Source organism: Pleurodeles waltl, chromosome 1_2 (genome assembly GCF_031143425.1).
Source record: "Pleurodeles waltl isolate 20211129_DDA chromosome 1_2, aPleWal1.hap1.20221129, whole genome shotgun sequence".
Classification (NCBI taxonomy): domain Eukaryota; kingdom Metazoa; phylum Chordata; class Amphibia; order Caudata; family Salamandridae; genus Pleurodeles; species Pleurodeles waltl.
In genome coordinates this window covers 624,996,586-625,012,794 of record NC_090437.1, presented here as the reverse complement: position 1 = coordinate 625,012,794, position 16,209 = coordinate 624,996,586, and the positions used below count along the sequence as shown (strand labels likewise).

Sequence of the window (16,209 nt, the reverse complement as noted above, 5' to 3'; positions counted from 1 at the left end):
TTGAAATGAGAGGTAACAATTCCTCAGGGATGCCCAGCATGGCTGCATGGGCATAAAACTCTACATCAGCCCAACCTGAGGCCTCTAGGTCATTACCTAAGAGACAGTCTACAGGTAAGCTAGGTGATACCACCACCTGCTTAGGGCCAGTAACTCCACCCCAACTAAACTGAATTATAGCTAAGGGAAGAAACTTAGTGGAGTTATGGACATCAATAATCTTATACTGTTGTCCAATGATGTGTTGTTCAGGAGGCACTAGGTTTTCAGTCACCAAAGTGAAACTGGCACCTGTGTCCCTGTAGGCCAAGGCCTCAACACCATTTATTGAAACTGTCTGCCTGTACTTATCCATTGTAAGGGGACAAGCAGCCAGTGTGGCAAGGCCAATGCCACTAGGTGTGACAGAAACTGTCTTGGGACTGATTACATCAGTTTCCACTATGGACCCATAAGTGAACCCAACTACACCCTTTGCTTGACTGTTGCCAGCAGTCCCACCACTAGTACCACTACTGCTAGGGGCACTAGAGCTTGATGTATTAGTGGTGGTAGGCTCAGGGGGTTTACCTGGACAGGACTTATCCCCTGGCCTATGGCCTCTGTTTTTACACACAAAGCACCAAGGCTTTTTAATGTGTGCAGGTTGGGAAGAAGAGGAAGAATTTGTTTTATCCCCACCCTCTGAAGAGTGTTTAAGATTTGAAGTGGGATCTTTGGTTTTACCCTTATCCCCATGCTTATCTTGAGATTTTTCACCATCTTTCTTCTTATTGCCATCTTTGTCACCCCCTGTATGAACTTGTCTGTTCACCCTTGTTCTGACCCATTTTTCTGCCTTCTTTCCCAATTCTTGGGGAGAGGTCAGATCAGAGTCTACCAGGTACTGGTGCAACAAATCAGACACACAATTATTAAGTATATGCTCTCTCAGGATTGTGTTATACAGGCTTTCATAATCAGTAACTTTACTGCCATGTAACCACCCCTCCAAGGCCTTCACTGAATGGTCAATAAAATCAACCCTGTCTTGTGAAGACTCCTTTTTGGTCTCTCTGAACTTTATCCTGTACTGTTCAGTGGTTAAGCCATAACCATCCAGGAGTGCATTCTTAAGAACTGTAAAATTATTGGCATCATTTTCTTTCACAGTAAGGAGCCTATCCCTACCTTTTCCACTAAATGATAGCCATAGGATAGCAGCCCACTGCCTTTGAGGGACATCCTGTACAGCACAGGCCCTCTCAAGTGCAGCAAACCACTTGTTAATGTCATCCCCCTCCTTATAAGGGGGAACTATCTTGTGCAGATTCCTGGAATCATGCTCTTTTGCAGGATGACTATGGGGAATACTGCTGCTGCCACCATGGGTATCTAAACCCAACTTCTGTCTTTCCTTCTCTAATTCTAAAGACTGTCTATCCAAATCCAGCTGTTGCTTCTTGAGCTTCAGTCTGGTTTGTTCCACTCTCAATCTATTGAGCTCCCTTTCTAACAATCTGTCATCAGGGTGGGTGGGAGGGACATTTCTAGATACAGAGGTATGATGGGAATGAACAGAAGGAGACCTGTCCCTTACAGAGGGCACCCTAACAGCTTGGCTAACAGTATAATGCGAGAGCACACCATCAGTATGGTGTGATTCAACCTCTGTACCAACTATGCTAGACTGTCTAGTAATGGGCAGGCTGAGAAGTTTCTTTCCTGAATCTTTTCCTGGGGGAGTCCCTGGATCAGATTGAGAACCATTAGCTACTTTTTCACCAGATTGGGCACTTATGGCCTTATCCTGTACTCTAAGCATGTTAATTAACAGTTCTAAGGAAGGATTCTTCCCTACACTCAAACCTCTCTCTATGCAGAGACTCCTTGCTCCTTTCCAGCTAAGGTGATCATATGCAAGTTTGGACAGTTCAACATTTTAGCCTGTGCCAGACATTTTTAGAGAGAGTTAAAGTGATAGAAAAAGAGAAAAAAGTTTTCAGAACTTTTTGGAAAGACAGAAAAAAACTTTTTAAACTTTTAAGAACTTTTTGAAAGTTTTAGAAGTACTTTTCAGCACTTAGAAAAGAGTGAAAAGAGGAACTGCAAAACCTTTTGGCTATGTGTATATACACTGACCTTGTTTTGTATATTTTTCTCTTATGAAAAGTACAATGACAAGAGTGGTAAGTAGTCTCAAGCACTTATCCCACCACTGCACAACCAATGTAGGAGGCTGGACTGGCTTGTAGTGGGTACCAAGGGGTACTTGCACCTTGCACCAGGCCCAGGTATCCCTTATTAGTGTATAGGGTGTCTAGCAGCTTAGGCTGATAGATAATGGTAGCTTAGCAGAGCAGCTTAGGCTGAACTAGGAGACGTGTGAAGCTACTACAGTACCACTTAGTGTCATATGCACAATATCATAAGAAAACACAATACACAGTTATACTAAAAATAAAGGTACTTTATTTTTATGACAATATGCCAAAGTATCTTAGAGTGTACCCTCAGTGAGAGAATAGGAAATATACACAAGATATATATACACAATAGCAAAAATATGCAGTATAGTCTTAGAAAACAGTGCAAACAATGTATAGTTACAATAGGATGCAATGGGGAAACATAGGGATAGGGGCAACACAAACCATATACTCCAGAAGTGGAATGCGAACCACGAATGGACCCCAAACCTATGTGACCTTGTAGAGGGTCGCTGGGACTATTAGAAAATAGTGAGAGTTAGGAAAATAACCCTCCCCAAGACCCTGAAAAGTGAGTGCAAAGTGCACTAAAGTTCCCCTAAGGACAAAAGAGTCGTGTTAGAGGAATAATGCAGGAAAGACACAAACCAGCAATGCAACAACTGTGGATTTCCAATCTAGGGTACCTGTGGAACAAGGGGACCAAGTCCAAAAGTCACAAGTAAGTCGGAGATGGGCAGATGCCCAGGAAATGCCAGCTGCGGGTGCAAAGAAGCTTCGACTGGACAGAAGAAGCTGAGGTTTCTGCAGGAACGAAAAGGGCTAGAGACTTCCCCTTTGGTGGACGGATCCCTCTCGCCTTGGAGAGTCGTGCAGAAGTGTTTTCCCGCCGGAAGGACGCCAACAAGCCTTGCTACACGCAAATCGTGTGTTTGGCGTTTTTGGACGCTGCTGGGGCCCAGGAGGGACCAGGAGGTCGCAAATTGGACCTGCAGAGAGAGGGGACGTCGAGCAAGACAAAGAGCCCTCACTGAAGCAGGTAGCACCCGGAGAAGTGCCAGAAACAGGCACTACGAGGATGCGTGAAACGGTGCTCGCCGAAGTTGCACAAAGGAGTCCCACGTCGCCGGAGACCAACTTAGAAAGTCGTGCAATGCAGGTTAGAGTGCCGTGGACCCAGGCTTGGCTGTGCACAAAGGATTTCCGCCGGAAGTGCACAGGGGCCGGAGTAGCTGCAAAGTCGCGGTTCCCAGCAATGCAGCCCAGCGAGGTGAGGCAAGGACTTACCTCCACCAAACTTGGGCTGAAGAGTCACTGGACTGTGGGGGTCACTTGGACAGCGTCGCTGGATTCGAGGGACCTCGCTCGTCGTGCTGAGAGGAGACCCAAGGGACCGGTAATGCAGCTTTTTGGTGCCTGCGGTTGCAGGGGGAAGATTCCGTCGACCCACGGGAGATTTCTTCGGAGCTTCTGGTGCAGAGAGGAGGCAGACTACCCCCACAGCATGCACAAGCAGGAAAACAGTCGAGAAGGCGGCAGGATCAGCGTTACAGAGTTGCAGTAGTCGTCTTTGCTACTATGTTGCAGGTTTGCAGGCTTCCAGCGCGGTCAGCGGTCGATTCCTTATCAGAAGGTGAAGAGGGAGATGCAGAGGAACTCGGCTGAGCTCATGCATTCGTTATCTAAAGTTTCCCCAGAGACAGAGACCCTAAATAGCCAGAAAAGAGGGTTTGGCTACCTAGGAGAGAGGAAAGGCTACTAACACCTGAAGGAGCCTATCAGCAGGAGTCTCTGACGTCACCTGGTGGCACTGGCCACTCAGAGCAGTCCAGTGTGCCAGCAGCACCTCTGTTTCCAAGATGGCAGAGGTCTGGAGCACACTGGAGGAGCTCTGGACACCTCCCAGGGGAGGTGCAGGTCAGGGGAGTGGTCACTCCCCTTTCCTTTGTCCAGTTTCGCACCAGAGCAGGGGCTAAGGGGTCCCTGAACCGGTGTAGACTGGCTTATGCAGAATTGGGCACATCTGTGCCCAACAAAGCATTTCCAGAGGCTGGGGGAGGCTACTCCTCCCCTGCCTTCACACCATTTTCCAAAGGGAGAGGGTGTCGCACCCTCTCTCAGAGGAAGTTCTTTGTTCTGCCATCCTGGGCCAGGCCTGGCTGGACCCCAGGAGGGCAGATGCCTGTCTGAGGGGTTGGCAGCAGCAGCAGCTGCAGTGAAACCCCAGGAAGGGCAGTTTGGCAGTACCAGGGTCTGTGCTACAGACCACTGGGATCATGGGATTGTGCCAACTATGCCAGGATGGCATAGAGGGGGCAATTCCATGATCATAGACATGTTACATGGCCATATTCGGAGTTACCATTGTGAAGCTACATATAGGTAGTGACCTATATGTAGTGCACGCGTGTAATGGTGTCCCCGCACTCACAAAGTTCAGGGAATTGGCTCTGAACAATGTGGGGGCACCTTGGCTAGTGCCAGGGTGCCCTCACACTAAGTAACTTTGCACCTAACCTTTACCAGGTAAAGGTTAGACATATAGGTGACTTATAAGTTACTTAAGTGCAGTGTAAAATGGCTGTGAAATAACGTGGACGTTATTTCACTCAGGCTACAGTGGCAGGCCTGTGTAAGAATTGTCAGAGCTCCCTATGGGTGGCAAAAGAAATGCTGCAGCCCATAGGGATCTCCTGGAACCCCAATACCCTGGGTACCTCAGTACCATATACTAGGGAATTATAAGGGTGTTCCAGTAAGCCAATGTAAATTGGTAAAATTGGTCACTAGCCTGTTAGTGACAATTTGAAAGTAATGAGAGAGCATAACCACTGAGGTTCTGGTTAGCAGAGCCTCAGTGAGACAGTTAGGCACCACACAGGGAACATATACATGCACACCTATGAGCACTGGGGCCCTGTGTGACAGGGTCCCAGTGACACATACATATAGGCCACAAACCTATGAGCACTGGGGTCCTGACCAGCAGGATCCCAGTGACACATAACAAACATACTGAAACCATAGTGTTTTCACTATGAGCACTGAGGCCTGGCTATCAGGATCCCAGTGAGACAGTGAAAACAGTGACAAACACCCTGACATACACTCACAAACAGGCCAAAAGTGGGGGTAACAAGGCTAGAAAGAGGCTACCTTCTCACAACCCCCCACGGCTGGACTTCTGGGCGAGGAGAGCTACATCCCCCCTACCGTCCCTACTGTAACACAGGGGAGGAGAGTGAGCCAGAGCCTGCCACTGCCTCACTGCTTTGTGGCCTTCTTGTTCCCCCGGAGGACTGAGGACGAAACAAGGTTCTGATTGCCCTACATCAGGCACCAAGAATATCCTGGGTCGCGTTGGGATTGCCGGGAGAAGGGGCCTTCCTTGCTGGTTGATACAGCAAGCCACGCTTGTGCTTCCTGCGTCACCCAGGAAGAAATAGGGCCTCAACTGTAGCTCACCTAAACCTGTGATGCAGAGCTGCTCCTCTTCTACGAGCTGCCCTCTCCTACATAACTCCAGAAGCACGGTTAAGCACTGCTAGAGAGCAGCGATCAGCGGCACACAATCATGAGGTCTGGCACTGTTCTATATTCATTCCCATGCTTATATAAATTTCAACAACCTCCGTGCTCTCAATGGGCCTAATGATGGGGAAGCCAGACAAGCATCAGGCCAAGCTGCTCTTTGACAAGCAGCGCACACCGAAAGACATGGAGTAGGGTGCCTCTAGGAGCCTGTTCCTCATAGAGACACTGTGGATGTTAAAGTAGGTGGCATTAGCAATGTTGGGATATGGACCTCTTAGAAATTCCAATGCTTCCCCATCTGGTATCATCCGCATCACATGTACACTTCTCATAGGCGCTCAGATTCATCCCAGGGACACAATAATAGAAATGCAGTTGCCTGGGCTAGTCAGGGTTGCCTCATTGACTCTCTGGACATCATGACTAAAGTCATGCTGCTGACATGGAATTTTCGAAGGTGAGGTAGACAACTGCAATCCTCCCGCGGCACAGAGCAGACATTACAATACAAGAGGTTCATCTTACAAAATATACTAGAGTGGTTGCGCTCCGGTGGATTGGGGAGGCACACATTTCCACATACTTAGCATATGCACATAGGGTGGCTATGATTGTTTGGAAGGGACTCTAGTGAAAGATGATGGAGGCCTTGATTGATGCACAGGGCAGATGTACAATACCATATGGAGCCCTCTTGGGACAGCGCATCAAGATTGCCTGCATATATGACCCTAATGTTGACTCCCCGGGCATGTGGGACAAGATAGTTGCTCTTGGTCACTTGACAGTGATAAGGGGAGGAGACTTCAATGTTATCCTTGACCTTCAGATAGACAGATCACACTCCGGCTCGCACCCACATCCCCCACACTCCAGCTCAGATACACTCAATCATGGCTGATCATGGCTTGACAGACATCTAGCTTGCAAGACATCGTTGAGCGAATGAGGGTACCTGCATGACCACTGCCTGAGGAGCTTAGTTCATATTAAAGTATTGGCTCACTACCAGAGACATTTGTGGATGCATCACAAACATCAGATAGCCTGCACGCTTTTGGTCTATATGCCGGTGACACTGACCATGACACTATGCATTCTACTGGATATATCTGGGCCAATTTCTGCCTCGTACTGCTGTAGGGGCCAACAACACTGACACATGCATCCCTGTTCAGCAACTGCTCGAGGAAGTCACCACAGTCCGTTGTACTGTGTGTGCATGCACTGCAGTAATTCAGCAAGCCTGCCACCCGCCAATAACCGGGCACTGTCCCATACTAGGGATGCTCTGCTAAACGTCAGCTGCGCAAGCTGGGCCTGGAGACTTTGAGCAGCCTTTATCCAGCAGGCCAATTTACATCCATGCAGGACCTGCTGGCGCTCACCCGCTGCAAATACTCCTATATTATAAATTGTGCAGCACCTGCATGGCAGCAGACAGCACATTTCCCACCAAACCCACATGCCTGCAGGCTTTGGACAGCGTGCTGAGCAACTCTCCTCCCAGACAACTGATTAGCCGCCTGTCCACCACCATGCAAGTCAAGGCCCCTGTGCTCACGCACAAAGGGCTGCTGAGATGGCAGATCCAAATGGGCAATGACTTAAAAGAGAAAAATTAGGTATTCCTGCTCCCAAACTAGCATGCTGTTGCCAAACTACAGGCTGAGGCTAAAACGCATTAAATTCCTGCACCGTATTTATCGCACATCCACAGGCCTACAGAAAATGGGTCTTGCCCTCAGAAGTGTGATGCTCACGCTGCGGCAGCTGAGTCTGTGCCTTGCATGGGGATGCACTAGAATAGCTGAGTGTTGGGTGCGGTTCTTAATTGCAAAGATATGATGAAAGCGAATCCTGCGTCCCAGAAACCGCTCATGGCCTTACTAGGATACGTTAAGGATATTTCAGCCGGCAACCATTGCCTGATGGCAATGTTCCTATAGACTGCAAAGAGAATGGTGGCGATACCTTTCCAAAGTCATCATAAATACTGCATACCTGCATGAACAACTTGTATATGTTACGTCCCTACTTGCAGTGGAGTACTATCACATTTATTGTATATCACAAGATCACTGACTGTGATGGGAGACTTCTGGTGTAGTCACCGAAATTTCGAAGGATACAAAATATTTTCTGTTGTATGTAGTCACAAAACTTAATAAAGAGAAGAACAAATTCTGATTAGGTCAAGAAAAAAAAATCTAAACCGCTTCTGGTTCCTTGCTGGGCCACAAACACAGCCTGATTATGTATCTTTTCAGGGGCACAGACACACAGTTCTTTTTATTAGCCAAATTAAAAAACGTTAAACTGCTTATCAACGAGCCAAAGGCTGTTTAGGTTCTTCCTCAGGCTACGAAAAAATTCAAACACTTTGCTGGGGCACTGACACCCAGCTCTTTTACTTCACAATGCTTTTCTTGGACAGAAATACCTTCTGAAACTAAGGAGCTGTGTTAAATTGAATTGGTAAGAGCGGAAGGGGATAAACTGGGACCAATCCTAATGTATCCCATTCCAATCCCCACCCCCTGGTTCATTTCTTCTGTTGAGGGTGGTAGGGACTGGGAGGAGCTTGGCTGCACTTCCCAGCAATAGAAAAAGGGAGATGAGGCTACTGGGCATGGTTAGAGATGAGCTAGGGGCTCATTATTTTAAGTTATTGAGCGATGTCTCCATACTTTTCTGTTTATTCAGAAATCAGTCTAAACCTGAGACTACTAAAATATGATTTCTGCCAAGCATGTGGACTTATATTTTAGAAGAAGAGCAGGAACTGGGCTCCAGATAGGCACGTGTGAGAGATGCGCAGTGCACTTTACCTTTCTGTTCTGAGCTACGGTTCCACTTCACTTTTCTTGTGCGTTTTCTGTATTGTGGAAAAGAACGAGCACAGCTCAATAAGCTTTCATTAAATGTTGTGTATTGTTTTGTACAGGTGATAGTGCCAAGGGTCAAGCTTTGCTCTTGGACCATAAGTTCCAAGCTTCATTTTGATGCAGGAAGCAGTAGGAATGAAAGTTTATTTTGGTGAGCTTAAATGCATTCTGCGCTAATGCATACGCTCTGAAGGGCCTCATACAATCTTTTTGATAAAATTTAACTGATACATACATCAGCGTGGTATATGAAAATGTTAGTACATAAACTACAGGTAGCACAACTTGGCAACAAAGTAGTGGAAGCCTCTTCATCATCCTGAGCTCTTCTGTGTACAGCTCATACATCAACTTGCAGATTTTGAGTTAAAGTATGCACTGTGTGAAGCACACTCCCAGCAAAATCTGCAATGGGCGCTTATTATGTTGAGGATATGCTTTTCAGGTCCTCATGATTTAAAGGTAAGAACAGGAGTGTTGAGTGCAGCTTTTTAAGGGAGGGCATGACTTCTGGAAGCATTGTTATGCACGGTGATCTCTGTTGCAACAATCCTGATACCGGAGGTATCAGAAGGCGAAGCTCCGGCCTGAAGTCAATATAACAGGATAAGATAATGGTGGTGCTACTTGCTCAGGGCTGGTACTCGGATCAGAGTTTAACTGCAGACTTGCTGGCCACCATGTCAGCAATGTGCAGAGTATTGAGCAGGTGCCAAAAGGTGAGCCATTCTCCGTAAAAAAAAAAAAAAATAATAAACTAAGTCCTGCGGATCCAGGCACTCTGCAGGTGGTCGAAAGGACATATTAAGTGGCTTACCAAGTGGGGTATAATAGATCATCTATCACTCGAGCGCTTTGCGGTAGGGGCTGCAGACTTATGCTACTTTGTTGCCATCTAGTGTTAAAACAGTATAAGTGCAGTACAATTTAGAGTTTTCCGGTTTCCACTGAAAATCAATTTAGTAATACTTTGGTGCTTGATCAGTCGCAACAGGAGTTGGAGTTGACCGCACCATCATTGGTAAATAGGGCTGTTATTACCAGTCAAAAACGGATAGCGAGTCCACAGAGAGAAAACAGCATGCTAAAAAAAGGCTATTAAGAAGATTGATTTAAAAGTTCACATGCACACTCTCCATGGCGACAGGCCATGGGATCAATTAGTCACTAAACAGCTCGAAATCAAGTCAGGCAAATTAAATTATGTTGGAGGATAATATGGAGGAAAAGGTGGCACAATCACGACCTAAAGTAGGATGAAAGAGACAGAGAGCAAGCGAGAGAGTGGGAAACTGTCACGGGCGAGTCTCTAAAAAGGGAGTGGCCTACAAAGCATAGTTAGAAATACTTTCTAAGAGACATGACCTATATAGTTATCAGCGTAGCATTAAATCTTGTAAATAAAATAATTCGCTTTGCATAGTTATCATGTGACCAGTATTTTAGTTCCCCTCTATTTGCTGTCTGTAATTGCATCCATCCATCTAGTACAATAACATGCATGTACCTAAAATAAGCCAGCTAAATGAGTAACAACATTGATATTGTGGTGAATATTTAGAATTGAAAATGTTTCACTTCTGAAAATATGGGGCTATGAGTTAAAGGTTACCGAGGTCTGTGGAAAAGGTACTGGCCTTCAGATTTTTGGCATCACTCCAGTTCTTACCTTCAAATCAACTTCCGATGTATTCGGTCTGTGAGATACACGCTGTCCTCCCCACATCTTTCTGAAATCCTCCATCTGCATATTTCAAACTTCATCTACTTCAGCACCCTCTTTCACTCTCCCCCCTGCATGCACTTCCTTGCATCTTTTACTTCACCATCCCCCACTTACTGCTCACCTGTAAGCACTGCATTTTAATTTGCTTTCACACTATAAAGAATTCGACAGCTATTTACATCCTTCACACACTTTTGCCTTGAGTCACAGTTGGCATTTGTGACTACAGCTCTGTAATGACTATGCGCTCTGCAGAGAGACCAAGAATTGGTTAAGCATGTATTCTGGACACCTCTGTGCCCTCACGGACGGGCACTGTAAGAAATTTGCAGTGACTTGAGCCTCAACTCCACTGCTCTCAAACATGACCAGGAAAGTCTCTCCTGTCACTGTATCGGAGTATGTAGCTATGGCAGAAAAATATTTCACCGTTTTTGTTAAATTCATGGCAATGATCTAACCATTCACCGAAAACGATTAGGGTTTATAGAAAACTCTAACCGTTATAGAATGGAGTACAATCTTAATGGAAGACAGACGTCTTCAAAACACTATAGTATCAGGAAATTTTACAAATAAAACAGCATTATAAGCACTCACCCACAATCATCCTCGAACAGGCACCTACAGGTGTTCCAGTTCACAGGATACGCTATTAAAGACTAATATGCTGCTTGAGAAATAAAACTAAAGAAAAACAACATCCTGGAAAAAGCAAATACTTTTGGGAAATTAAAGCAAGTTAAACATGTGAAAAGTAAAGAGGAGCTACTTTGCTGCCATGTATTTCTTAACAGTTTGTATAGGCATTCAGAAAGTGTTCAATGTATAGCTAATGGCAGAAAATAGGGCCCCTATAAATCAGTTTCAGCATCAGCTTTTAACTACTGTTGTGTCTTGCACCTGGAGGGACCCGCACCACACACACAGCTCTGGCTCAGCAGAATACTAATCATGACTGTTCTTAGCCTCTACTTCACGTTCTCCAAATCCAATTGTGCTTTTGTGAAATAGACAAAAATCATCCGGCATACTAACTACCCCTCCACTATTTAAAACAAAGCAAAACAATTAAAATCCGGATTGCAAATTTAAGATGATCAATTAAAAGCCTAAGAAAAATTATATATCATTAAAAAAATAGGATCATGAAAACTTGTTGCTAACCTTCAGTTCTTTCACATCAATGTTTCCGGAACCATCAGTATCAAACAAATCGAAAGCTTCCCGGATCTCTTGCTTCTGCTCTTCAGTTAGTTCTGGTTTTGCTCCAGTTTTTTTGCGCTGAGCTGCACCTAGACCACCACCTTTTCGAAAGCCGGTAGCCTTGAGTGTAAAAAAGAAAACATTGAGAGGTACATTTCAAGGCTAGCAAGAGCTTTGCTTTTATAAAATGAAAATACAAAATAAAAAGTGATGGATGGAATGCTTCAATTAATCTCAGTCTTGTAATTACTCGGACCGCACTCCAGTTCATCATTTTATTTGCCCACCATATCTCCTCAGATTAGGCCAAGCAGCTTGCAAATCAACACGGATTGTGCTCCAGTCAGAACAGTCCAGCAAAGAAACTACCAAGCCGGGTCCTCTCTGAATAGGAACCCACTACCATCACCTTGTTGTTTTAGCAGTAAATGCCCCAATTGTGACGGGTGTGCCATGATGTTGGTCCCATGCTGATTGCACCATAGGACTCAAGCTAAACCTCACTGACAAGACCTAAATGGGATAAAACCTGTCTGGATGGGCTTGTGTTCCCACCTGCACTCTTCCTTTTGGAGCAGGACCGAAATTGATGTGCATAAGGTAGGTCTTTCTCTACAATGGCACAATGGTGAAAAATAAAGGTCAAGTACGCAACCCAAGTGATTGGCAGTGGTTGAGATTAATTCAAGTATTCCTTCCACCATTTTGTTGTTTTTGAAATTGCCCTTATAAAAACAGCATTTATTTATGTATATGCTACATAAGAAATAGAGACTTGAAACCCAAAAGCTACATCACAACCATGGACTTGCAACACCTTTTCCGAGAGCAGCAAACACACAAGAAATGGATGGAAGACATGGCTGTCTAATCATACCCTTGTAATGTATCAAAGCACTACTTCTACCCAATCTTTTCCACATGCAATTACAAACAATTCATTTTGCTTGATCACATTGTGGCTCTAGCAATTCATAGCACCTAGGCAATATGGTCACATTGAATCCCTCCCAACTTCTTGCACATGGCCACAAATTCTTCAAATATAAAACTTTGGTGCCATTTGAAGAATCTCAATGAAACTTTTAAAACAAGTGCTACTGTTAGACTAGGTTGCGCTTCAGAGTGATTCATTAAGTGAGTCTGAGAAAAAATGGGAGGGGGTCCCCAATTTCTCTGTTCATTTTCCCATAGGAACTTTAGACAGCCACAGCCTGAACTACTGAACAGGTTTACACCAAATTTGGCAGAAAGCCAGATCTAGGTCCAGAAAGAGAGCTTTTAGTAGTTTGGTGTAAATCCATTAAATAGTTTTTGAGCAATGAATCCTAAATAAGGTTGTATATCTAGGGACGTAGAGGCCTTCGCAGATCCAGACATATCTCAAGTGGAGATCTCACTGGCTGCCAACACCTCAACAAGGAAGAGGTGGCACCCATCTTAGGACTTGGGACTGACTCTATCCAGAGTCCTAAAACAAAAAAACAAACACAAAAAAAGGCACAAGGTGGCAGGATAGGAATACCCTGAACCTAGGCCAGGTGGTGGAGTCCCAGATCCCGACTCAGGCCAAAAATGTTTTTTTTTCTCCTGCAAATTTGAGGAGGGTCCGCAGCAAAATTACAAAAAAAAAAAAGAAGAAGAAAAAAAAAAACCTTGGGGTGAGCCATGGTTGCCCCTTTTGCCAGGGCCGATTTTGGCCCCAGGGACCAGATCCCTCAGCGCATTCTTCAAGGGGAGGGAGCACAGGACTACCCCCTCACTGGGCTGTTTTCTGCTCCATGGAACCCACCCCCCAGCACCAGACACGTTTTGGAGGGAGAGGAGGGCACGCTGCCCACCTCTCTGGACAACTTTTGTCCCTTGGACCCCATCGCCCGGGGCCTGATGTATTTTTGAGTGGGGAGAGAGGCATGCCACCACCCTCCCAAGGCCGTTTTCGGCCACCGGGGAACACATCTTTTAGATCCTGGCGTGTTTTGGATGGGGAAAGGGCACACTACCTCCCTCCCCATGCCACTTTTGGCCTTTGGGACCGGCTTACAAGTTATGTCATGGGGAGCCCACTCGATTGCGGTTCCCTTTCCTGGTGTGGCACGGGTAAGGAAACCTGCGTTTGCTCAAAATGGCTGCCAACACTTCCTGGTGTGAAGTGTCCTCTGCACAACAAGATTCCTGGGCATACTTTTTTAGGAAAATTTCATGAAGATTTGTCAAACGGTGCCAAAGATATACGTATTATTATTATTATTATTATTATTAATAATCTGCTTTTTTCTATGGAAACTAGGTCCTAACTATAGCTACCTGCTGGCGACTGTCAGTAGGCAATTTATATATTCTCCGACGAGAAAGAAAAAATAAAATTTTTAAAAAAGGAAGAAAGAAGTATGGTGAATTTGGGGCCTATTTACTGTTTGGGCAGAGACAGTACTCTTGCAACAGCAAAATCATGGTCCTCACATCCCTTTTAGAGGTGGGGAGACCGGCATCATGTCGACAGTGGGGCCTACTCCAGCTCTGTCGTAGACATACTCCTCTAACGGCAAGTGAAGACAACATGGCTAATGGGGCACTGGGTCATTCATAACTGGAAATACCACTGAATGTGACTCATTAACTCATCTACTACGGGGGAAATGGGAAGATAGCTCTAGAGTAGAAAACAAGTCAAGGTACCCCTACGGGAACAAATATGTAAGCAAAGCAAAAAAGACACTGGTAAAATACGGATGGTAAAAAGCTCCAAGTGTTTGTTGAAGCAAGTCCTGTAGAATGTGCACGATCCCTGGGGTATGTATTGCAGAAGTATATACACCTGGCTGAAGTTGTGTGCCCCTCTAAACATTGCTAACCATTTGAGCGGAACACAAGCACAACAAACTTCAATTCCTCAACAAAATTGTAGCATTCAGTAAACACTCCACTCAACAAGGTTTATCCTATACTTAGAAAGATGTTTAAGGTTATAAGTGGCACAACAGCATTGGCGGGTGGAATTTGATTTTAGATATTGAAGCACGAAAGAACAACGACCGAGCTACAACAACCATAATAAGAGTGAAGATGTAGTGATGAAGGAGGTGGGACATGGAAATAAATGGTAAAGATCTTTCTTCCTGACAATCTAACTGGGGAAAAGATCAAACTTACATATGTGAACACAAATCACCCGTAGAGCAGTAATAGCATATATACTTAAAATGGACCGATGTGGGTGATGCATAGTTACAGATAGGTTCTAGATATAATGCATTAGGTAACAAGGTAGGAGAACAAGACTGTGCTCACTTTGCATTCCTTTCTTTGATTTACCTGGAAGTGGCAGTGATTTTGAAAATAAGCAGATGGTGGTCTTCAGCAAGGTTACTTTGCTGAAAGAAGTTGCCAAGATAGGTGATGGGTGGCAGCCACAAAACCAATACATCTGTAAATATGACACAGTGGCTGTGGTGGGTTTATATTTATAGACACCGACCAAAAGGTTTGAGTGTTTACACTTTGTAGCTTGTAATGTACATGGCTAATAATACCAATTTTTTTTTTGTTTTTTTTTTTAAAGGTAAAACAGCGACAAGAATATCCAAATAAAGACATACTCTCTCTGATCAGTGCCTTTGCCGTCCAGGCTGTCGGACAAGTTAGTTGTCAACTATTTAAGCCTTTTCCAAGTGTTCTGCTTTCGAAGCCGCCAACCGGGACCCTGCTAGCAGTGGACTTTGAAAAGGCCTTAGACTCAATTAGGTGGGACTACCTGAGGGCGACAATGTTAAAGATGGGTCTGGGTGAGGGCTGGGTCGAATGGGTGGACCGGTTATACTCATCCCCGCTGGCAAGGGTCAAGACAGGTAGGACAATCTCTGGTGCCTACCCAGTGCACCGAGGAACCAGACAGGGATGCCCCCTATCCCCATTGTTGTTCGCTCTGGCGATGGAGCCCCTGGTGGCCTGGGTACGATGGGAGGGAGCTGACAGAGGGATTCAGTGGGGACCAACCGATCACATTATATTGCTATATGCAGATGACATCTTGATCTATCTTAGAGATGGGGCGAGTGGTCTCCCCTGGGCCCTGAACGCCCTGGAGGAGTTTGGAGAAGTGTCAGGATTACGACTTAACCGTAATAAAACATATGTGTTCCCCCTGGTGCCTGGATATAGTTGTCCTGCAACATGCCCAACAGACCTGAAATGGGCCCCACGGACATTTAGATACCTGGGGATCCAGATCTATCATGACGTGGGAGACTTAAGAGAGGACAACCTTGGTAATGCGCTCTGATCCCTGAGACCCTCGGTAGAATTTTGGCGCTCTCTGAAGCTGTCGGTGATGGCCAGGGTGGCGCTCTCCAAGATGATCATGCTCCCCCGACTTCTCTACTACTTTGCCAACTTGCCACTGCCAATACCCCGAACATGGTTCCGCGACCTGAACGCAATATTCAGAGAACTAATATGGGACAATGGGCGCAGGCGAACTACACTTACAACTATCTGCAGACCACCCAACGCGGGTGGCCTGGGAGCCCCCGACTTTGAGGCATACTATTTGGCATCCCAATTACAGTGGATACCCGGCTGGCTTGCGGGCCAGGGCCAACTGGATTTATATACAGCCCAAGGAGCAATAGACACGGCATGGATTGTGACATGCATGACAAACAGA

General features: G+C 45.6%; 1 protein-coding gene across 1 annotated transcript in view; it reads right to left on the bottom strand.

Annotated features, from left to right (window-relative positions):
* Positions 1–16,209, bottom strand: part of LOC138301993 (uncharacterized) — a 50,172-nt gene that overhangs the window by 24,401 nt on the left and 9,562 nt on the right. The window contains exon 2 of the mRNA XM_069242424.1: positions 11,505–11,663. Within this exon, the coding sequence (XP_069098525.1) occupies positions 11,505–11,663 (159 nt within the window). The remainder of the gene's footprint in view (positions 1–11,504; positions 11,664–16,209) is intronic.